Source organism: Triticum dicoccoides, chromosome 6B (assembly GCF_002162155.2).
Source record: "Triticum dicoccoides isolate Atlit2015 ecotype Zavitan chromosome 6B, WEW_v2.0, whole genome shotgun sequence".
NCBI lineage: Eukaryota > Viridiplantae > Streptophyta > Magnoliopsida > Poales > Poaceae > Triticum > Triticum dicoccoides.
The window spans coordinates 643,951,517-643,974,160 of NC_041391.1; the positions used below are offsets into that span (position 1 = coordinate 643,951,517).

The 22,644-nt window shown below is 55.8% G+C and overlaps 2 protein-coding genes across 5 annotated transcripts; both read left to right on the top strand.

The window, feature by feature from the left end:
- Positions 1-949: 949 nt before the first annotated feature.
- On the top strand, positions 950-22,114 carry LOC119321110. Of its 4 annotated transcripts, none has more exons than XM_037594943.1 (12): positions 950-1,371; positions 1,438-1,535; positions 1,620-1,686; positions 17,839-17,921; positions 18,080-18,159; positions 19,100-19,178; positions 19,963-20,051; positions 20,178-20,251; positions 21,358-21,422; positions 21,512-21,604; positions 21,715-21,766; positions 21,845-22,114. In XM_037594943.1, the coding sequence occupies exons 6-12, from the start codon at positions 19,139-19,141 to the stop codon at positions 21,852-21,854; spliced, it is 423 nt and encodes a 140-aa protein (XP_037450840.1). In that variant the 5' UTR covers positions 950-1,371; positions 1,438-1,535; positions 1,620-1,686; positions 17,839-17,921; positions 18,080-18,159; positions 19,100-19,138; the 3' UTR covers positions 21,855-22,114. The 4 variants fall into 4 exon arrangements, with proteins under 4 accessions (XP_037450840.1, XP_037450838.1, XP_037450837.1 ...); XM_037594941.1 differs by having other exon boundaries at positions 950-1,336; positions 19,090-19,178; XM_037594940.1 differs by having other exon boundaries at positions 950-1,336.
- LOC119322412 (uncharacterized abhydrolase domain-containing protein DDB_G0269086-like) lies at positions 6,480-8,111 on the top strand. Its single transcript, XM_037595904.1, has 3 exons — positions 6,480-6,905; positions 7,315-7,831; positions 7,921-8,111. Exons 1-3 carry the CDS (start codon positions 6,480-6,482, stop codon positions 8,109-8,111), a joined length of 1,134 nt encoding a protein of 377 aa, XP_037451801.1.
- Positions 22,115-22,644: the final 530 nt, after the last annotated feature.

The window sequence follows — 22,644 nt, forward strand, 5'->3', positions numbered from 1 at the left end:
GCTGCCGCTCTCCTCCTCGTGAGCCTCGTGGTCGCGGTGGCCGAAGTCCTCGCTGTGGCCGCCGCCGCTCCCCTCCTCGTTAGCCTTGTGGTCGCGGTGGCCGTAGCCGCCGGCCCTGCACTCTCCTCTTCAGGATGGCCCTCGTGCCACCCTCGTGTTGTTGTCCTCGCGCCACCTCTGTACACCGGCAACCGACTGTTTAATTCCATGGGCCCTGAGCCCCTGACCGTTTCTTGAATCGAGAAATAAGGGATGCAGTCACTCCCGTGCCTCCTCAAAGCTTAGGCGATTCTGGCCGTTGGATCGTTTTGCTTGATGAAATCTGGGCCATCGGATCGAGCCCTGGGACGACCTCGGCCGTCGGATTGAAGAGGTGACCCTGTAGCAATGAACAGTTTCACCCCCGCTGTAAAGATCTCGTGCCACCGCCGTTATTCCCATGCCCCGCAGAGGGTATTTTCGTCTTTTCACATCTTAGGTCAACATGTGCCCTTCTCCTATTCGCTGCCTCCTCCCCAATCGGCCGATCTCTCCTCCACTTCCCTGTCCCGCACATCTCTCTTCCATCCTCCCCGTCCGCCACCGCCACACCATTGCCGCCGCCTACCCTCGGCGGGCGGCCCACCCCCTCCTCCTTCTTCGTTGTGGCACGGTGCTCCACGGCAACCTCTCGCTGGTCTGGTCCGGCTTGAGCCCCTTCGCGCTGACCCCGAACCCCCCTTCTTCCAAGCCGGCGCGGCCACCATCGACGGCGAGGGCCGCAACATGAGCAGGAGTACCGCGGGAAGGAGGAGAACGACCAGGGGAGGAAGTTTCACCCCCGCTGTAAAGATCTCGTGCCACCGCCGTTATTCCCGTGCCCCGCAGAGGGTATTTTCATCTTTTCACATCTTAGGTCAACATGTGCCCTTCTCCAATTCGCTGCCTCCTCCCCAATCGGTCGATCTCTCCTCCACTTCCCTCTCCCGCACATCTCTCTCGCATCCTCCCCGTCCGCCGCCGCCACACTATCGCCGCCGCCTACCCTCGACGGGCGGCCCACCTCCTCCTCCTTCTCTGTCGTGGCGCGGAGCTCCGCGGCAACCTCTCGCTGGTCTGGTCCGGCTTGAGCCCCTTCGTGCTGACCCCGACCCCCCCTTCTTCCAAGCCGACGCGGCCACCATCGACGGCGAGGGCCGCAGCAGGAGCAGGAGCATGGCGGGAAGTAGGAGAACGACAAGGGGAGGTCGAGCCGCCATCCGTCGCCGGCGGTCGACACCTCCTGTTCGACCACACAGCGGGAGCACCGGACCATTGTCCTTGTGTTCGTGCTCCTCCAGGAAGAAGACGACCCAAGGTGAGCCGCCTCCGATCCATCTTGCGGAGGCAGCGGTGAGCGCCCTTTCCACTCCCCCGATTCTCTCTCTCTCTCTGACCGTTTCTTCTCCCGAACTGCAGGAGTTCTCCTCCTCAAGGTGTCAACCATCCTCGATCTACTCCTCCTCCTACGTCTTCTGCGATGGCTTCCTCGTGTGTCAGCTCTGGTTGAGATTCTTGTGGGATTCCTGCAGTTGATTTGCTAGGCATGTCTCTATTCTAGACGCTGCTCGTCTCTAATTTTCGTCTTCCTTTTCTTGCAGATTCGTCCATTTTCACCGGTGCCTCCTTCGATCTGCCCCTCTCGCTTGTCCATTCATGGATTTATAGGTAAGTAGCACACAGACTGCCAAACACCTATGACGCCCCACCTGATTCTAGTGAACGTGCCGGTTAAGTTCTTGCAGATTCTTCTCTTATATATGTTACTGATTTTTGTATGTTGTCCCCGTGGGTATGTGTGATGTGTACCTTAGTTGATGCTGCTTGGTAGCCTTCTTATTGTTCAGGAAATGGTCACGGTTAGCTAGGTTTATTTGTTTGTTCATGTCAAGAATATTCTCATGTCTAGCTACATTCCAACAGAGGGATTTTTTTGTTCTCTATTTGGCTTTGTTGGGTACCTAACTGGTGAGTAGAGCCTTGGATGTAGCTAAATTCATCCAAAGTAGTATTTTATTGTCTTCCTTGTTTACTCCCATGCCTCGTTTTGTTCTCTGTCAAGGAAGGATTTTTCTAACCTATGTTCTTTGGTTGGTGTTCGTTTTTCCTTGTCCTCGAGTGTAAGGAATGAATGTCGAGTTTGTGATATGATGGTTAGTATGGTATTGATTGTTTTTTGGATAAACTAAGTGGGCCTAGTCCATGATTAAGGATAAAACAGTTGCAGATATCTTAGCGTTAGTGTCATTGCAAGCTCTGGCTCCATTTTTAGCCTCAGATTCATGCTGAAGTGTCTAACAAATTAGGTGCCAATGTGGAACATGAGCAAATTTTCATCCGTAGACAAGGACCAGTTAGACGGATTCCTTATTTCCTATTTGAGTCATGCATTGCTTCTTATTTTTATTTGTACTATCAGATCATTTCTGGTTTATGGATCCCTTATTAGTTCTATGAGCCTTACAAGCTGTTGCTTTATTTTCTTTCTGGCTCATGCATTGCTTTTCCTTTTTATTTGTATTGTCGAATCATCTATAGTTAAGTTATTGGTTATTAGGTTTAGGAGTCTGGTAGGCTGTACACTGCATGGGCCCTATAATCATATTTATTAACAAACAGATTTCGTATGTATAGTGTATTTGACTATGAAATGGGCCCTTTTTCCAATCTCAGTCGATGTGTTGTTAGTACTTATTTCTGCTTTGTTTTCTTGGTTTTGCAGATGGTAGCCTTGCAGGCTGTGCACTGGGCTTATCTAAAAGTGTACACGTCTTGCTAGCTCCCCACTAGGTTTCTAGGGTCAAACCCATAGATGAAAATAGACGGCCACGATAGAAGGCAGGGCACATCAAACAGCCGAAACTCCCCCACAGTAGTCCTGCTGCTTGCATTGTGCTTGGGTTCAAATATTTCGCTGGAAGTTTTCGTGCAACTATAGAATTATTTAGAGTACAGTTCCCAGACCTTATTACTCTCATGTGTTCTTTTTGTAGGTGTGTGGAAGTACAAGTACGCTATGTGTCGTGGTGGGCGGACGACAGATGCCAAGGGATGGCTAAAGAGAGGAGGAGGCTCGAGGGCGCTGGTGGGCTCCAGAGGCGAGGTTGGCATGCGCGGGCGCGGGACACCGGACATACCCAGGTTCGGGGCTCTTCGGAGAGATAACACCCCTAGTCCTGCCGAGTTTGGTTGGATGATTGATAGTACAATGTTGCTCCTGGAGCTGTGTGGAGGAGGAAGGAAGCCGACCAAGGCTTGGGCTGCTCCTTCTCCCTGGTACTGCTGTTGGGTGGCTAGTCCTATGCTTACTCGTGCTTCTGTTTCTTATTTTTCGTCTCTGTGTGTCATGCCCCTGTGGGCGTGGGTTCCTGGGGGGTTTTATAGATCAACCCACCCAGGGTTACAATGGTAATATGCCGAGTCGGTGGGTCCGTATTGTCGGTGTCCGGGACTCCGAGCTGGGTCCCGCTTATGGGCTTGTGGTTCGCCAGGTTCCCCTAGGCGCGGGCCCCGCGTGCCTAGGGGGACTGTGCGCCGTCTTGTCGATCGTCAGGGCGTGGCCGAGTCGAGTCGCGTACAGTGCTCTCCTTCAGGCCGCCGCTTGCTGTCGTCAGCGGTGAGGGCGGGAGCACTGTTGCCACGCCAGCCTTGGTCAGCGGGTAGGTGAGGGGCACTGTTGCCACGCTCCGGCTGACCATAGGCATGGGTGTAAACACTGTTGTCTTAGTCATCGGTGGTTTAGGTCTCGTCCCATCGTACGTCCTGGATGGGACGGGAGCTGACCCGTGGCTGGGTTGCCGTGGATGCCACGGGTGGGGCTGGCTTGCTAGGGAAGCCTTGGTTACGCCGGGTTGAGTTGCCTTGCGCCAGTTGCTGTGGCCGGGTTGATGTACCTTGCCGTGTCGGAGAGTTTGGCCGGGTTGCAAGCCCTGCCGGGTCGAGCGACCCGGCCAGGCGCGTGCCGGCTTGCGGGGTGATGCAGGCCCCGCTATTTTTGAAAAGGATCCGGGTTCCTTTGCCTGCCCGGGGTTCATCCCCCCGACAGTAGTCCCCGAAGCCGTGAAGGTCCACCGTCTTCTGATGAGTGGGCCTTTGTAGTTTCCCCCTTGAGCAAGGTGGATTCTGCGAACGCCGGGTCCGGCAATACCTGTTGTGTGCCGGTTTTCTTGGAAACTGGATCGCGGCATTCCGGCTGTGGCAGGAACCGAGGAGTCCGTCGAATCTTGAGGCGATCCCTTGGGCTTCGTGCAGGCGCCACGTGGCGCCCGGAAGTCGGAGGGGCCTGACAGGCCACGCGCGTGACGGGACCGGGCGACGGGCTGGGGCCCCGCCGCCGTGCGCCCTTGGGCCACGCGCGCGGATTTATTGTGGCGTCTGGGGGCCGGTTGCACTTCCCCGAGCAGTTAGTGCACGCGTACGTGCTCACTTATTGCGGGGTAGTGGAACGGGCGCGTGCAGACGATCCCACTTCCCCACGTTTGAACCGGGGCTTATAAATTGAGGGGGGCAAGGGGGCATCGGACACCATTCTCGCTCGCGCCCTCTTGTCCCCCTGCTCGTGCTCTGCTCTTTGCCACTGACGCACAGCTGCACCCGCAGCCCTGAGCAGAGCTTTCTCCGTCGCTCTTCTTCTTCTTCCCGCTTCTATCCATGGCGCTGCCGTCAGGCTCCTGGATGGGCTCCAACATCACCACCGAGGACATCACGTAGCTTCGAGCTTCACGGTGCTTGTCGCGGGAGACGGACGTCGGCGTCCGCCTGCCGCGCGGCGAGCAATGGCCCCGGCCCGAGGGGCAGGAGCGCGTCGTCTTCCTCACTCATTTTGAGCACGGGTTCGGGCTGCCGGTGAGCACCTTCTTCCGCGCATTCTTGGAGTTCTTCGGGCTTCAACCGCACCATCTTGGCGCCGGCGCCATTGTCCAACTCTTCGGCTTCGTGACCCTGTGCGAGGGGTACCTGGGGGTCGAGCCGACGATCGACCTCTGGGCGTGCTTCTTCTCCTTGAAGCAGCAGGGCCCGTCGGCCAGGGAGTTCGTCGACTATGGCACCGCCGTCATGTCCAAGCGGTCGGGGGCGGATTTCCCCAAGATCCCGCTCGAGGATTCTGCCAAGAAGTGGCAGAATTCTTTCTTCTACGTCCGCAACCATGGCGCGGACCATATCAATCTTCCGCCCTTCATCATCGCGCCGCCACTGGCGAAGATGCACTGGGGCTACTCGCTCCGGCGCCCGTCGCAGGAGATCGTCAACCTCTGCGAGCGGGTGACGGTGATGAGGATGCAGGAGGAGCTCACCGGCACGGACCTCCTCGCTACGTTCATCACCCGCTGGATCCTTCCGCTTCAGAGGCGCTCCTGCCTCATCGGCAAGATGATGGGCCTGCAGGACCCCAACCGAATGGGGTCGACGCGGCTGTCTGCAGAGCAGGTTGCGCGCGGCGTCAACGACATCTCCAAGGCCAACCTTGGAGAGGATTGGCGATTCGGCAAGGCGCCATATAGCTAGTCGAACCCGGTGTCGCAGGTGAGCGTCTGGTCTTCTTACTTTGCCGCCGCGCATCTTCTTGTTTGTCCCGACGCGACGCGGGAGATTCTCTTGAACGCAATCCGGCACCCTTACGCTCGGGCTCCGTCGCAGGTGGCCGGTGGCACCAGAGGAGCCCGCGGCCCGAGGCGGTGAGGAGGTGGCTGAGTCCGACGCCGGCGCTGGGCGCCGAGCCGGTAAGTCTTGCATGTTTCCTTTTTCATTTTTTCTTGTATTGTTGATCATGTCGCGGTGAAGGCGATGCTGACGCCGGTTGTTGGTGTAGCGGCGTTGAGCGGGGTAGGCGGAGACGCGGCCGGAGCCGGGTCGGCGCCACCCGCATGGAAAGGACAACATCGCATCGTGACCCCACGGATCGAAGCGCGCGGCGGACCCGACCGAGCCCGGGAGGCCGGCCAAGAAGAAGCGCGGGAGGCCGACCCCGGTCCCGGTCTTGACGGGGTAAGTTTTATTTCCTGCTTGCGCCTGGATTTCTTGTCTCTTTTGCTTATTTTGCCTTCTTCTTTAGGTTGCCCATCGCACTGGCGAGAGCGGCGGCAGAGGCTGTGGCCGCCGAAGGGGCCGCGTTCCGCAGGAGTCGGTCCGACCTTGTCGGCCTGGCCGCGGAGGAGGGACGGGGTGACTCGGACCTCGGCCTGGACTCGGATGACGCCGAGGCCTTAGCCTGGCGGGACAGGAACCGGGCCGAGGCGAAGCTGGAGGCGGCGTCGGTCCAGGCTTGGACCGACGCGGCGGCGGCATGGGCGTGATCTAGCGTGGAGCCGGCCTGGCGCGAGATGCCGGAGGGCACGATGGTGGCGGCGATGGTTTTTGAGCTGTCATCAGTGAGGGAGCGCGGCCATGGGGACCGGGCTGAGGTGGCGATCCTCGACTAGGAGGTCGTGGAGGTGGGGGGCGATACTCCGCCGCGAGCCGACATGGTCGAGCGTGCGGGGGCTGATGGTGGTGGAGGCGGCGGCGTCCTGGAGGAGACGCCGCAGGCGGCGGCGTCGAAGGCGCCGTCGGCTATGGAGGAGGCACCGCGGACGGCGGTGCCTGAGGTGGCGACGCAGGGCATCCCGGCATCCGGGTCGCCGTCGGCGCTGGGAGGGGCGTCGAAGGAGGTGCTGGCTGTGTTGCAAGCGGCCAGCGGGGGGCACGCCTTGGTGCCCCGGCAGGGCGGGCGCCGAGCTGCCGTGCCGCAGCCCGCACGGAGCAGGGGCGTGTCCGTCTTCGGGCCTCAGACCCAGGAGGAGGTGGCGCTGGATGCCGTCAGCTGCCGCCTGCGAGGTCGGACGGAGCGTCTTGAGGCCTTCGCCCAGGCCGAGACGGAGCGGACGCGCGACCTGGAGTGCGCCGTCCTGGTAAGTCCTTCTTCTTTTGTTTCCTTGTAATTTCTTCATTGTGGGGGCGTGCCAGCGCACCCACTGGGTGTAGCCCTCGAGGTTCGGGCCAACTACGTAGTAGTTGGGTTGAATCTTTAGATCGCTGGGCCTTGTTCTGACTTCTATCTTTTTTCAGCATCTTGACGCTTTCCGGGTTGCCGCCTTCAACCGTCTCCCGGGCAAGCATCGGGAGCTCAAGGAGCAGCTTGCTGCCAAGGAGGAGGAGCTTCGCGTCACCGCAGGTATGTTCGTGCTCTTTTCTAGTGGGGGAGCGTTAGCGCACCCACTAGGTGTAGCCCCCGAGATTCGGGCCAACTGTGTAACAGTTGGGCCAAATCTTATGTCTTGTATTTTTTCTTCTGCTGAGTTCTTTTTCTTTGCAACCAAGGTGCTGTCTTGGCGGACCCGACTGCTTTGGGCTGGTTATCATTATGACCGGCATGTTGCTGATGCCGTCCGCCTTGGCGTTGAGGCGGCGCGGGCGAGGGCGGAGGTGGCCGCGGCCCAGCGGTCTCTTGACGAGGCCAACCGGCTGCATGAGCAGCTGGCGGGTCACAAGAGCCGCCTCGAGGCCGAGGTGGAGCTTCTGAAGGCGGAGGCCGCCAAGGTGATGGAGACGCAGCGGGCCCTGGCCGAGGCAGACCAGCAGTGCGGCCAGCTGGCCGACGACAAGGGCCGGCTCCAGGCCGAGGTGGATCGCCTGCGGGAGCAGGCCGCCGCGGCCGAGGAGGCTTGTCAGGACGAGACTCGTCGTCGGGAGGCGGCTGATAAGGCGGCCGAAGACAAGGACGCCGAGCTGAAGGCGGCCGATCTGGAGAAGGCACTCGGGGAGCGCGATCGTGTCGTGGAGCGGGAGCGGCGTGGTATGTTGCTCGAGGCGCAGCACCTGGAAGAGTCCTTCTCTAGTAAGTGTTGCTTCTTGTAATTTGCCGGGTCGATACCCGGCTTTTCTTCCTTGTAGTTCTTCTAATCTTGCTTCTTCCTTTGCGGAAAGGGCCTTCCCGGAGACGCAGCGGCTGGCGGAGGAAGCCGTTCGCTACCAGCGCGACCCGACCGGCGTTGTCGGGTCTGGAATGGATCCGCGGGTGGCCTGGACCTTCCCGGAGATCATCGCCGCTGCAGAGGCCCGCCTGCGGATCCTGGGGACGCAAATGGAACGGCTGTCCCAGGCTGGCACCGCGATGACGGTGGCCCTGTGGCCGGACTCCGTCCATCCGCGCAGCTTCTCGTGCCTGGCGCGTTGGTTGGAGATGGGCCCGGACCGTCTTGGTGAGTGGCGTGTTTCCGCCGCCCGTGCCGGTGCCGAGATGGCGCTTCGGTTCGTGCTGTCTTGGCATCCGCATCTTCAGCTGGACCCGCTGATGGGCCAGCACGCTAGTTCGGAGCAGTTGCTGCAGGAGGAAGCCGGCCGGATCGCCTCCCGGGCCAGCTACATCGCCGAGTTCGCCTTCCACACGAGTTCCATCCGGAGCGGACGGAAGACGGCAGGGCCGTGGATCGCGACGACTACGGCTTTCTTCTCCATGACCCGGAGGGGAGCTCGGAGGAGACGGGCGTCTACGGTGACGCGGATGCTGAGGAGGACACCGGTGTCACGTTGGACCTGGAGGCCACCAGAGGAGGGCCGTCAAGGTCGCAACGCGGCGCTGGAGATGCCTGAGATACTTTACACAGAATCTGTTAAGTAGCAGGTCCACCCACCCACTGAGGGTTGTTTAGGGTGTAATGAACTCGGGCCATGGGCCTTTGTTTTAAATATTTGTGTGTGAATGTCGTGAGTGCTTTTTTGCTCTTTGCCTTCCGCTTTGTCGAACCGATTTCATGCGTTTTTCCTTTCTCAAACCTCCCCTCCACGAGTCAGACGACCTGAGGCTCCGGTCCGTGACAAGGGGTTCGATTCTTCGAGAGGTGCGCACAGGACTTGGGTCCTTAGAAGTGTTGAGCGAGAGCGAAACACCCACTGGGCCGGCTGGCGGCAATCCGGCTTGGCCGGTTGGCGAACAACCGGTCGTGCGGCTACTTGTTTGATGAGTGACGGGCCGGGTTGGTCGACCCGGCAGCCTTTGACTTAGTGTATGAATCATAAAGGAGCTTTGGCCTGTTGTGCTTGCCCGCCGACTGCCAAAGCTGGATCTGCGGTTTTAGGGCGAAGTGGGGGACCGCGCTGTCCCAACTTTTCCAGGATCACCAAGTAAGGCGGCGGGGTGGCGACCGAGCCGGCCTACCCCCGAGCCCCTGGGCCGAGCGAGTCGAGCCGGTGGCCGGGTTCAGTGGTAAAGTGATGCAGATAAATATGGACACAATAAATTGGTCGGCAAAAGGTAGCCCCTGAGTTTCGTTCGGGGACCCCGTAGTTTCATGCATTTACAAAAGGCGATGATACATACACTCGTGCGGCTAACTGTAAAACGGGCGGAGGAGTTCCGCGTTCCACGGTCGGGTCGTTTCTTCGTCGGCGGTGTACTTCTTGCGCTTCTTTGACTTGTGCGCGTCGATGAGGTAGTAGGCGTTGCGGTCGCGCAAGGCTCTGCTCACGATGAACGGGCCCTCCCATGGAGAGGACGGCTTGTGCTGGCCTGCCTGCTCTTGGACGAGTCGGAGGACGAGGTCGCCTTCACGGAATGCGAGAGGCTTGATCTTCTTGCTGTGGTAGTGCCTTAGGCCTTGCGGGTAGATAGCCGAACGGCTAAGTGCCAAAAGGCGCGCTTCTTCGAGCAGGTCGATGCCGTCTTCATGTGCCTCTCTTGCTTCGGCTTCGGTGTACATCGTGACGCGCGGCGAGTCGAACTCGACGTCAGTCGGGATGACAGCTTCGGATCCATAGACGAGGAAGAACGGGGTGAACCCGGTCGACCGATTCGGGTTGTGCGCAGACTCCAGAGTACCGCTGGCAACTCATCAAGCCAGCTGCCGGGTGAGCGGATAAGTGGCTCGACGAGTCGCGGCTTGATGCCGGACATGATGAGTCCGTTGGCCCGCTCGACCTGCCCGTTGGACTGCGGATGTGCCATGAAGGCCAGGTCGAGGCGGATGCCGGAGACGGAGCAGTATTGCTCGAGCGCGCCCTTGGCGAAGTTGGTGCCGTTGTCGGTGATGACGCTGTTCGGCATGCCGTAGCACACCGCTATATCCTTGATGAACCAGACGGCTGTTGGCCCGTCCAATTTCTTGATAGGTCTTGCCTTGATCCACTTGGTAAACTTGTCCACTGCCACCAGTAAGTGCGTCATGCCGCCTCGAGCGGTTTTGAATGGTCCCACCATGTCGAGTCCCTAGACCACGAAGGGCCAGTCGATCGGTATGGTGCGGAGTGCCGATGCCGGCTGGTGGCTGCGTTTGCTGAACCGTTGGCACCCTTCGCATTTGAGAACGAGCGACTCGGCGTCTTCGAGGGCCGTGGGCCAATAGAAATCATGGCAGAACGCCTTGGCCACCAACGATCAAGATGCAGCGTGGTGCCCGCACTCGCCCTGGTGAATGTCGAGGAGGATGTCGATGTCGTGATCCTGCTCGATGCAGCGCTGGAACACGCCGATAGAGCTGCGTTTGACGAGCTCGTTGATGATGCTGTAGGCGGATGCCTGGCGCTGAATTTGCCGAGCCTCGATCTCGTCCATGGGGAGAACCCCGTTCTCCAGAAACTCCGATATCAGGAGAGCCCAAGATGGAGCTGCAACCACTGCGAAGACGACCACCAGGGTGGGTTCCGGGTCGGCAGCCCCCGAGCCGGGTTGAGCAGCTCCCGGGTTGGGGATGGTGACGGCCGGGTCCGGGATGATGGTGGCCGGGTCGAGCTGAGCAGCCCCTGGGCCGGGTTCAGCAGTCCCCGAGCCGACTTGGGGTGCGGCCGGGTCGTCTGGAACATGAATGGACTCGGAGTCCGGCGATGGCTTGACGGACGGCTTGCGCAGGTGCTCGAGGGAGACGCCGGACGGGATGGCTTGTCGTGATGAGGCGATTTTGGCGAGCGTGTCGGCTGCTTCGTTCTTTGCGCGCGGGATGTGGAGGAACTCGTAACCCTCGAAGGATCCGGACAGCTTCTGGACGAGGAATCTGTAGCTTGCCATGTTGGAGTCGCGTGCGTCCCATTCACCGGAACACTGCCGCACCACCAGGTCTGAGTCGCCGTAGCACAGGATGCGCCGGATGCTGAGTTCCTTGGCAAGCCGGAGGCTGTGCACAAGGGCTTCATACTCGGCGACGTTGTTGGAGGCGGTGAAGTGGATCTAGAGCGCGTAGCGGAGCCGGTCGCCCTTCGGAGATGACAGTACGATGCCGGCCCCTAAGCCGAGTCGCATCTTGAACCCGTCGAAGTGCATGCGCCAATGCGTCGAGTCGGGAAGCGGCGGCAAGTACTGGGTCTCGGTCCAGTCAACGAGGAAATCGGCTAGGGCCTGAGACTTGATCGTGGTGTGGGGCTCATAGAGGATGGTGTGGCCGGCTAGCTGGATTGCCCACTTGGCAACCTCGCCGGAGGCGTCCCGGCACCCGATGATTTCTCCGATAGGCGCCATGTTGATGACGGTGACGACGTGCTCTTGGAAGTACTGCTTCAGCTTCTTGGCGGTGAGGTATACGCCGTAACACATCTTCTGGTAATGCGGGTAGTTCTGCTTGGAAATGGAGAGCACCTCACTCAGGTAGTAGACTGGTCGTTGGACGGCTTGGATCTTGCCCTTCTCTGGTCGCTCGACCACCAGCACCGTGCTGACTACCCGCGAGGTCACGACTATGTAGAGCAACAGCGGCTCCTTGTCGGTCGGGGCGGCCAGGACTGGTGCGGTGGAGAGCATGCGCTTGAGGTCTTGGAAGGCCTCGTCTGCCTTGCCATTCCACTCGAATGGGCTTGTCTTCTTCGTCAGCTGGTACAGGGGGAGCGCCCTCTCGCCCAGCCAGCTTAGGAACCGGCTGACCGAGGCCAAGCACCTGGTGAACTTCTGGACGTCGCGCAGCCGAGCCGGCTTGCGCATGCGCTCGATGGCCTTGATCTTCTCCGGGTTCGCCTCAATGCCGCGTTCCGAGACGAGGAAGCCGAGTAGCTTTCCGGCCGGACGCCGAAAACACACTTTTCTGGGTTGAGCTTGACCTTGTATTCGTGGAGGTTGGCGAATGTTTCCTTCAAATTGTCGAGGAGCATGAGGTGCTGCTTGGTCTTTACCATGATGTCGTCCATGTACACGTGGATGTTGCGGCCGAGTTGCGGCGGCATGCATTTCTGCATGCAGTGTTGGAAGGTGGCGCCGGCGTTCTTCAATCCGAACGACATGGTGATGTAGCAGTATTGTCAGAGTAATGGGCCACGGGTAGGCCAACCCGAGCCCCAGAACCTTTCAAGACATCGGGACAGGCTGCGCCCCTCAAGCCGAGTCCCAGAACCGACTCCAAGATCTGCCGAGTCCCAGAACCGACTCCAAGATCTGCCGAGTCCCAGAACCGACTCCAAGATCTGCCGAGTCCCAGAACCGACTCCCAGATATGCCGAGTCCCAGAACCGACTCCAAGACAAGCCGACCCTCAGCTGGCGACTTCCAGAGAAGCTGGCTGAGGGTAGTGGGCTCACGACTCCAACCACCCCCTGCCTTCGCCGCGGTGGACAGGGCTGGGGACGGTCGCAGTGTGGCCGTCTCTGCCCTGCCCACGAAGGACCAGCATGGCTACAGTGCGCCATATCGCTGGAGATCTCCATCGTGGCGCGACACTATTGCCATGACGGCCCTGACCTCAGCCTTGGTGGGCGGCGCGCTGTGCCCATGACGCCTGCCTGTACGACCCAGGGACGGCGGGACCGCCTGTCAGCGGGTAGACAGAAGACGGCGAGCGCGCCCTGAAGACGGACCCGTGGGAGTCGGCCGACCCCTCCCTCGGGCCCCGCGCGCCATTAATCAGACAAGATGGGGAATGGCGACAGTAAACGCACGCCAGGCGGTAGCACTGTTGCCATGACCTCATGACCAAGCCAGCGTAATCAGAAGCACCGCTACAGTACCAGGCCTGTCCATGGGGCCCGCCAGTCGGTGGGCCCAAGTAGTCGGCGGGGAAGACGACGGCCTAAGAGGCAGACGACTGGGACCTGCGCCCAGCCGGATTACCATTGTACCCCTGGGGGTAGGCCTATATAAACCCCCAGGAGAGCCCATGCAAAGGGTTCGGACCTAGATATCACTAGACCCCAGGATATAGAAGGAGAGAGTTGGCCTTGCCCTCTTCTACCTCCAGAAGCAGCTCCAGGAGCACCATTGTACTCACTTTGCCATAGTGACCATGTGGAGACCCCGCAGAGCAGCAGTAGGAGTGTTATCTCCACGGAGAGCCCTGAAGCTGGGTAAGATCCGTCGGCGTGCATGTCTTCGCCTCATCCCGCTTCCGGGCACCGGCGACGTTCTACTCTCTCCCACCATGATTAGCCATCCTTTGGCATATGTCGTACCCAACCCCCGACAAGTATGCCCCAAAGGGCGTGATGAAGGACGTCTTCAGGGCATCGGCCGGGTCCAGCTTGATCTGGTGGTAGATAGAGCAAGCGTCTAGGAAGGACAGGAGCTCACACCCGGCGGTCGAGTCGATGACTTGGTCGATCCGCAGGAGAGCGAACGGATCCTTGGAACAGGCCTTGTTGAGGCTGGTGTAGTCGATACACATGCGCCAGGTCTTGTTCTTCTTCAGGACGAGTACTGGATTGGCCAGCCACTCGGGGTGAAACACTTCCATTATGAAGCCGGCCGCCAAAAGCTTAGCGACCTCTTCACCAATGGTTCTTCTCTTCTCTTCAGAAAATTGTCAGAGGGGTTGACGGACAGGCTTGGCGTCCTTGCAGACGTGAAATTTGTGCTCGGCGTACTTCCTAGGGATACCCGGCATGTCCTTGGGGGTCCATGCGAAGATATCCCGATTCTCATGGAGGAAGTCGACGAGCTCGCCTTCCTATTTGCTGTCGAGGCGGGCGCCTACGACAACGTACTTGCTGCAGCTTGGGTCTTCAGGCTTGAGCTTCACTTTCTTGGTCTCCTTGGAGGGTTTGAAGGCAGCCTCGTCGGCCGGGTCCGAGGTCGCGATCGACGCATCGGAGGCCTCGCCTGCCAGGGCGACGATCCAGTCGAGCTAGCGCCGCTCCTCGGCAATGACAAGCGACTCGGCCAGCTTGGCACCGTCTCGGGCGCACTCCAGAGACTTGCGGTAGTCGCCGGTGATGGTAATGAGGCCCTTGGGACCCGACATCTTCATCTTCAGGTACGCGTAGTGGGGAACCACCATGAAATTGGCGAGTGCAGGCCGGCCCAACAAAGCATGATACACGCTGGACAGGTCCACCACCTCAAACCAGATCGGTTCGCGCAGTGGCTGCTGTCGCTGAACAGGACATCGAGCCGGACCCGTCCAATGAGCGAGCAGGAAAGGTCGGGCAAGATGCCATGGAAGACTGTTTGGGTTGGCTCCAGGTCCTCGGCCTTGAGGCCGAGCTTGGTCATTGTGTCGCGGTAGAGGATGTTGATGCTGCTGCCGCCGTCGATGAGGACTCGAGACAACTTGCATGTGCGCCGCGTGACGATGGTGGGGTTGAGGACGAGGGCGTATCCACCCGGACTCGGCATGACCGCCGGATGATCCTCACGGGTCCAGGTGATCGGGCGATCCAACCAGTGCATGAAATCCGGCTTGGCTGGGACGACGGTGTTCACCTCCTGCCGAAGAAGGCGCTCGCTGCGTTTGTCGTCGCCGAGGCTGGTGAAGATGATGTAGGCCGTGTTCTGGTTGGGGTAGGTGTCGTTCTGCATCGCGTCGCCAGCGGGAGGCGGTGGTGGAGGCGGAGGTGGCTGCCCTGCGCCTGGAGCTGGAGCCGGAGCCGGAGGAGGCGGAACGTCTCCCCTCATGATGCGCTTGGTGATAGCGCACTGTCGAAGCGTGTGCGTGGAGGGTCTTGCGCCGCTGTGGTGCTTGCATGGGGCGTCGAGCATCTCTTCGAAACTCATGGCAGGTTGCTAGGCCATCTTGCCGGTCTGCCGGCGCTTCGCTGCCGGGTCTGCCGCGGGCTCGGCGACCGCGACGAGCCGGTTGTCGTGATGCTGCACCGGCTGGTCGGCCTTGCGCTTGTTGTTCTAGTGATGCTGCTGCCGGCTGCTTTCGCCGACCGGCTTGGGAGGTGGAACCGGCTTTGCTTTGCCGGCTTCATCCAGCGCCACCTGGACCTTCATGGCGAAGTCGGCGTTGGCATACTTTTCCGCCGTCACCATGAGCGCGACCATGGTGGCCGGCTCAGAGCGTAGGAGCTTGGGCTTGAGGAGGGTGCCGTCTCGGCACCCGCTGACGAAGTACTGGATCGTCTGGACTTCATGGACGCCCTCACAGCTGTTTCGGAGCTCGGTCCAGCATGCGAGGTACTAGCGACCCGTCTCCGTCGGCCCCTGCACGCACATGGCGAGCTGGCTAGGGCGACCGGGTTGCTTGTAGGTCCCCGTGAAGTTGCGGACAAAGGCCTCCTTGAAATCGACCCACGCGTTGATGCTGCCCATCGACAGACTGTTCAACCACGTGCGGGCCAACCCCTGGAGCATGAGCGGTGCGTAGCGCACGGCTAGACGACGATTGGCACCGGTGATGCCAATGGCCGTGGTGTAGTCGGTGAGCCAGTCTTCTGGCTTCACGCTCCCATTATACTTGGGGGTGTCGCGGGGGAGCACGAACCCTTTCGGAAAGGGCTCCTCCCGGATGCGTGGGCCTAAGCACGCCGGCCCGATAGCGCCCCTCTCCTCCTCTTCCAGGGAGCGAGCCAGTTGATCGAGGCGGTGGCGCGCGTTGGCGTCGTCAATGGCGCGCGGGCCGAGTCGACTGGTGGCCTGGCCCCGAGGGGCCGGGTCGGTTGGAGCCGAACGCTGGCCAAGCTGGCTGGGTCCGCGCTGGGTCTCTGGGGCGGGGTCGTTGCCCAGAGCGTCGGCGGCTGTGGCGGCTGGGTTGCGTCGAGTCCGGGCTTGGCCGAAGTGTCCCTCGTAGGGTGGCGAGGAAGCCGTGTGCAGAAGTTCGCCGGGTCCGCCAAGACGGGCGGAGCCGGATCCCGCCGACTTGGCGAACTGGTTGAGGCGATCCTGCTGGGTGTTGGCGGTGTGGAGGAGCTCACGCATCCGCCCGATGCGCTCCTTGAGCTCCTCACCTGCGAGTTGGTCGATGCCGACCACGGCTGCCTTCACAGCGCGCATGTTCTTCACTGGGGTTTCGTAGACGGTCCGGACGACACCGAAGGCTCGACCGATCGCTCCTCCCCGGGCGCGCGCATCGGCGACCCGACTTGGCTCGGCCGTGGCGGGCGTAACTTCGTGAGCGGCTCGTGCTCCATCTGAGCGGCCTCCAGGCGGCGCCTGGTGGCGGCCAGCGTCTCGGACAGGTCCAGCATCTGCTGGCGCCTATCCTCAAGCTGGGTTCGGGCTTCGACGACGTTGGTGGCGTCGACGTTGGTGCCGATGGGGATGCGGAGGCTCTGCATCGCAGCGCACAGCAGGTCGGACAGCTCGGTCCATTCCGCGGTGGCCCTGGCCTCCGCGGCCTTCCTCGTTTTGCTCGACGAGGAAGAGGCGCCATCGCCCGTGGCGTAAACCTCCACATGGACGTCCATACCCCCGACGGCAATGCCACCGCCGAGGGAAAGGGGAGAGTCAGAGTAGCTGAGCACCTTGCTGGGGTACTCGTCGGTCTCGAGCGCATCGGAGATGTGAAGCGCGGCGAAGGAGGCGGCAAGCGCGCCGACGGCGTTGTCCGCCAGCGCGACAAACTCGTCGGTGTAGGAGAAGGACCCCGTCTGAAGCATGCTCCCGGCCAGCTCCTCGAGCTGCCCCACGGTGGGCGCCAACTGTCGTGGTGGGCGCACGACAGATGCCAAGGGATGGCTAAAGAGAGGAGGAGGCTCGAGGGCGCTAGAGGGCTCCAGAGGCGAGGTTGGCATGCGCGGGCACGGGACGCCGGACATACCCAGGTTCGGGGCTCTCCGAAGAGATAACACCCCTAGTCCTGCCGAGTTTGGTTGGATGATTGATAGTACAATGTTGCTCCTGGAGCTGTGTGGAGGAGGAAGGAAGCTGGCCAAGGCTTGGGCTGCTCCTTCTCCCTGGTACTGCTATTGGGTGGCTAGTCCTATGCTTACTCGTGCTTCTGTTTCTTACTTTTCGTCTCTGTGTGTCATGCCCCTATGGGCGTGGGTTCCTGGGGGGTTTTATAGATCAACCCACCCAGGGTTACAATGGTAATATGCCGAGTCGGTGGGTCCGTATTGTCGGTGTCCGGGACTCCGAGCTGGGTCCCGCTTGTGGGCTTGTGGTTCTCCGGGTTCCCCTAGGCGCGGGCCCTGCGTGCCTAGGGGGACTGTGCGCCGTCTTGTCGATCGTTAGGGCGTGGCCGAGTCGAGTCGCGTACAGTGCTCTCCGTCAGGCCGCCGCTTGCTATCGTCAGCGGTGAGGGCGGGAGCACTGTTGCCACGCCAGCCTTGGTCAGCGGGTAGGTGAGGGGCACTGTTGCCATGCTCCGGCTGACCATAGGCATGAGTGGAAACACTGTTGTCTTGGTCATCGGCGGTTTAGGTCTCGTCCCATCGTACGTCCTGGATGGGACGGGAGCTGACCCGTGGCTGGGTTGCCGTAGACGCCACAGGTGGGGCTGGCTTGCTGGGGAAGCCTTGGTTACGCCGGGTTGAGTTGCCTTGCGCCAGTTGCTGCGGCTGGGTTGACGTACCTTGCCGTGTCGGAGAGTTTGGCCGGGTTGCGAGCCCTACCGGGTCGAGCGACCTGGCCAGGCGTGTGCCGGCTTGCGGGGCGATGCGGGCCCCACTGTTTTTGAAAAGGATCCGGGTTCCGTTGCCTGCCCGGGGTTCATCCCCCCGACACTATGGCTAACTTGTTCCCTCTTATATTATTGTTGTCGGGTCCTATTTCAGGTGTTCTCCGGCTGAAATTAGGCTGCTCCTGCCATGTCTATCAGTGAAATGCCTCCTTCCATGATAAAGCAGCCTACTCGTAGGTACTCACATATGGTTGAATCATTGGTTATTCTTGCTTTTTTAGTAGTCATTTGGTGCACCAATAAATAGATGTTGCTACTATCTTAGAAAGTTTTAGCATGTGACAGGGGATCAAAACTTTATTTGTTGTTTGTGTGCTTCCTAATTTTTTTTGTAGGTGCAAATCTGGGTGTCGATTCTGCCTCACCTTTCTAGCTGACAGTGGTTCGGTTTGCTGCAGGTTCTCTCAGTGTTCAGGTACCTGATTTTACCCCTCCCCCATTTATTTTACTTAGGTCTGATACATTCTAGGTATAGTTTGTTGTCGAATGGATTCAGAATAGTTGTACTGGCATAAAAAATTGATGGTGATGTATCGACACATTCCAAGTGTAGAATTACTTTATTATGCAAAACAAAGATAATTCTCGGTAGAAATATATTGTCAAATGTGTGCTGCAACTGTAATTAGAGATCGAGGTCGGATCAGTATTTTGGTTTTTGTATTAGCAATTTCTTTTATTTAGGAAGTTAGTACCTTTCTTAGTGTGTGTACAGTACTTCATAGATGTTTACTTTGGTGCCTGCTAATGGTCATAGTCATAGGGATGATATTTACCTTACTAAAAGGGTAATGGCTCATTACATTGTTAATTAATTTCAGTTGCTTGGTTCAGTGCCGTACAATATGATGCAGAGAACACTATAGTAGTTTTTATTCAGAGAAATCACTTGATAGGAAGGGATTCGGAAGAAGCAACTAATAGATAGGGCGAAGCTTGCATATATAAATGAAAAGAATGGGATAAAGCTTTCTATCATTATTATTAACAGCAAAATCTCGGAAAGAATGCACCAAACAAATAAATGTCTAGCACATAGATGAAGCTATTTAAATGTTTAACATGAATGAACTGGTGACACAAAATATTTTTCACTATAGAACTGCAGTTTAGAATATTATGCTATTTATTTTCTTTTTTGAGTTGAAAATACCATGCTATTTTTTTGGGCTCCGGTCTTCGGTTCTCTGTTTTTTTGCCCACCCCTATCCAGAATAGATATCAAGGTTTAGTATATCCCTTAGCTTTCTCATTGATAAGAATTTCTTAGAAATGTTTCTTATATGCTATTTTCGAATTAAAGAGAAACATCAAGCATCTAGCCCACAAGAGCTCAGTCTAGCAGTTTCTTATAGGCGACGTCTTCCTGCAGTTCGACTCCAGCCTAGCAGGGCATGGGTGATTTCAGCCACTCCACCGGTAATTCAGCCCCAGGTAGTGCCCACTTCTCCCTCGCGCCATCTCCCTGCCCTCCCCGTGTCATGCTGTGCCGCCGGCAAGAGAACCACCAAAGGATAACGGGATTCAGAAGCAGGGTATCTCTGTCTCCCGTTGGGCTGCCGGCAAGAGCACCAACAAAACAAATTGGGGTGCAGAAGGAGATCCCCTGTATATCCATAGAAAGATGCTGATAGCTTGAATATGATTTATGATTTTTACTAATTAACTATATATTTGCTCTAGCTGAGTTGTCACTTGTCAGGCCACAAGTTTGTTCTGACTTTGTAATCATACACTAATGGAAAACATGCAAGCAGTACAGTATAGTTGATTATTTCTTCTCTATAAAGTGTAGCTTATGTTATATTTATACTCTGTAATCCGTACTAAACTCAAGCTGTGAAATTAGTAGGACAGGATAACTGTTGAACTGGTAAATAGCTCTTGAGCATGGTTAAATAGCAGTACTACTATTTATTTGTTAGCACAGGTGTGAGCTCTCCTATTAACTAAACAACATCATACAAAAGGAAGGAGATCTACGAAAGACACAACTTCCTGAAACTATAGTAGAAAAAAGTAAAATGAGCATATGTACATGAGCCTGTATCATCTGACCGGAAAGCAAAAAAAAAAGCAAAGTTGCCTGAGTGGGCATACAATTCTGCTTAGTAGGCATTCAGTTCTTCTTAGTAGGCATTGATAATGTACTGAGCTGTTGATATTAGAGCTCAGTCTTGGCGTCCCTAAGATATATGAAAGCCGGCCGTCGTTGCAGGGGCGTATGGCGGCGAGGAAGCGGCGGCGCACGCCTACAACCTGGCGGAATTGAAGTACTGGGGCCATGACACCATCCTCGACTTCCTGGTACCGCTTCCAAGCTACTCCTCAGTGTGTTGATATTATTCATTGACGCGGAGGCATGCCTAGGACTTGCACAATGCAAGCACACGTACCTGACTTCTTAATTGGATTTTGACGAACCTTTTGCAGCTGTCTAGCTACGACCAAGAGTTGAAGGAAATGGAGGAGCAATCCAGGGAAGAGTACATCGGTTCGCTCCGTAGGTACACAAATAACTGCAAATTTTGACAAGTAGTTCTTTTCAGTTAATTGTGCTGATTATGAAATACCAATTAAAGTTATTTTTCTTGCTATAGGGTTACTAAATGAGTAGTAGTAATATCCATTGCGGAGATGATATCCATATTTTATTGTGTTGCTACTACTTTCCTTCATTTTTCTATCCTGCATTTCCAATATACATCATACATAATACATTTCCAGTCTCTAAATCGGTAGACAGGAAAAAATAGCTAAACATAGTTGTGAAGTTTTGGCTGTTTTTTGGACTGAAGACATATAACATCTGTTGTATCTCTAAATGCATAATGTTCTCTTTCCTTGGCAATGTTTGCAGAATATATATATTGTAGAGACAGTAATATTTGTGCCTTGTAAGAATAGGTCTGCTGTCAAGTGACATCATGCAACATAGATTTAGAACGAAGAGTAAGATATGTTTCTGTACAACGACTACTGGATCAATAGTACAAAATAAATAGCTTGAATGGATTTAGCATTAAGAACAAAATAAGATACGAAAATTCTAAAGCTACCCTTCTTGTGGATCGACTGATAAATCCATGTATAATATTTTGAGAAAGAGTTAAATCCGTATATGCTGTTTGAGTGCCTTTTAATTAAGATACTAGACTATGTTGGTACACATATATTTGGATGCTTGTGATTGGCTGGAAAGAACTGAAACTTGGATTTGTTGTTGGACTAAATTGAGTAGTCATAGCCTTTTGGCTGATGCTTCAGTATACCAAAACACTTGCTATTTTTCATGTTCTTGTACGTGATGGGTTTAGGACACAAACAATTATTTGTTTTATTTACGAAAAACTTTTGCTTCAAGATTACAGTATGTTGAATGCCTTTCGTGCTTGGTTAAAATATAACTACTGCTTATATGTGATTTCAATTCAGCTTGACCAATTTTCTTTGCTCTCCTTTTTCCCTCCCTCTCCATTGAATACGACCATGTTCAAAATAAAATGCGCATTAACACTTATGAGAGTAACCGATATTTTGTTTTTGTTGGGACTGTTCTCTCTAGGTCTGAATTGATCCCACTCTCTTGCATTTTTGCTTTCACAATTAATAGGACTCCAGTAATAAAACCACATTATGAAATAATCAGCGATGCTGTTTACATCAGTGATGATGAAGGTATGGGTGTATATATAGAGTACCAGCGTCGTTGTCTCTAATTCCTATTAACGATGTTGTATCCGACGCTGGTTGTCTCAAATATTCAGGTAAGCGCTGCCATAAACGCCAATGTGCCAAAAAGACAAGGGGCCGAGCTCCATGTAGCGAACCATGTCTTTGTGAGAGGACCGTAACAAGAGGTAGCATGCTGGCCTTATGCCATTGTTCAATACTTTGCATATTAAATGAACTCTTACACCATTGTTCAATAGATTGTTCTTCGCATGTTAAACTGAACTCTTACGCATAGGACCAATATGGTGCAAACTATGGGGCAAACCATCGCTCACTATCAACAAGCGGTCAGTTAAAAGAACATAACCGTATTATCCATGATTTTTTTCTATGGCTTTATTGGTTAAACTAAAAACTCACAACAGGTTCATGTGACGTGCCATGTGGGAAGTTGAACGACAAGACAGTCAAGTGAAGCTATCAAATAGTATGCTTTAGTTGAACTGTATAGGTTCCTTATCTCTCACTGGCGCTCTGGCTTGATTTTGTTGTCTAACTCTACTCTCTGTATCTAACTTAATGTGAATTGATCGTCCTGCCTTAGCTTTGGAACAAAGAAATGTTTCTCTTTTATTACGAGCCTCCAGGTCATTTGTTCTACTGAGTAAATATTTCCTACTCACCTTGCATTTGGTATGCCCAACATTGTTCTTGATTTACTTTTGGAACAAAATATATGTTTCTCCTTATTCATGAGCTTCCATATCAACTGTTCTACTGAATAAATATATCATGCTTGCCTTCCTTTTGGTATATCTAATTGCTTTGCCCTTTGGCATATATAACTTTGCCAAAATTGTATGTACTGGACTTGGTTATCCTGCCTTTTTTATAATACATCCTTGATGTAGTGAGATAATCCATCCTGACCAATCTGTGTAATTCCCTTTGGGAATACTAAGCACTTTGATTAAATGCTAGGACAACGCGATGAGCCAGGCGCCCCGCGTGGATATTATAACCGCTCTGTCATGTATGACATTTGTTGCCTATTTTGGTATGATCAAATTTTATGTAAACACCGCCGTACAAAGTAACGGAAGGTTTAGATCACATGTAGTGAACCATGTCTGTGACAGGACCTTGACAAGTGATAACACCCTAATCTCCATTGCTTGCATTTAGAAACCTTTTTCAAACGATTGATTAAACATATAGAAGCAAA

What these genes read in the sequence shown, in the direction of transcription:
- LOC119322412 (XM_037595904.1), top strand. Translation starts at nt 6,480, where the DNA reads ATGGTCGAGCGTGCGGGGGCTGATGGTGGTGGAGGCGGCGGCGTCCTG. An exon ending in ACCTGGAGTGCGCCGTCCTG is followed by an intron (nt 6,906 to 7,314) that starts GTAAGTCCTTCT and finishes TTTGCAACCAAG; the next exon opens with GTGCTGTCTTGGCGGACCCG. An exon ending in CCTGGAAGAGTCCTTCTCTA is followed by an intron (nt 7,832 to 7,920) that starts GTAAGTGTTGCT and finishes CTTTGCGGAAAG; the next exon opens with GGCCTTCCCGGAGACGCAGC.
- LOC119321110 (XM_037594943.1), top strand. Translation starts at nt 19,139, where the DNA reads ATGGGTGATTTCAGCCACTCCACCGGTAATTCAGCCCCAG. An exon ending in CACCGGTAATTCAGCCCCAG is followed by an intron (nt 19,179 to 19,962) that starts GTAGTGCCCACT and finishes CCGTCGTTGCAG; the next exon opens with GGGCGTATGGCGGCGAGGAA. An exon ending in TGAGAGGACCGTAACAAGAG is followed by an intron (nt 21,605 to 21,714) that starts GTAGCATGCTGG and finishes TCTTACGCATAG; the next exon opens with GACCAATATGGTGCAAACTA.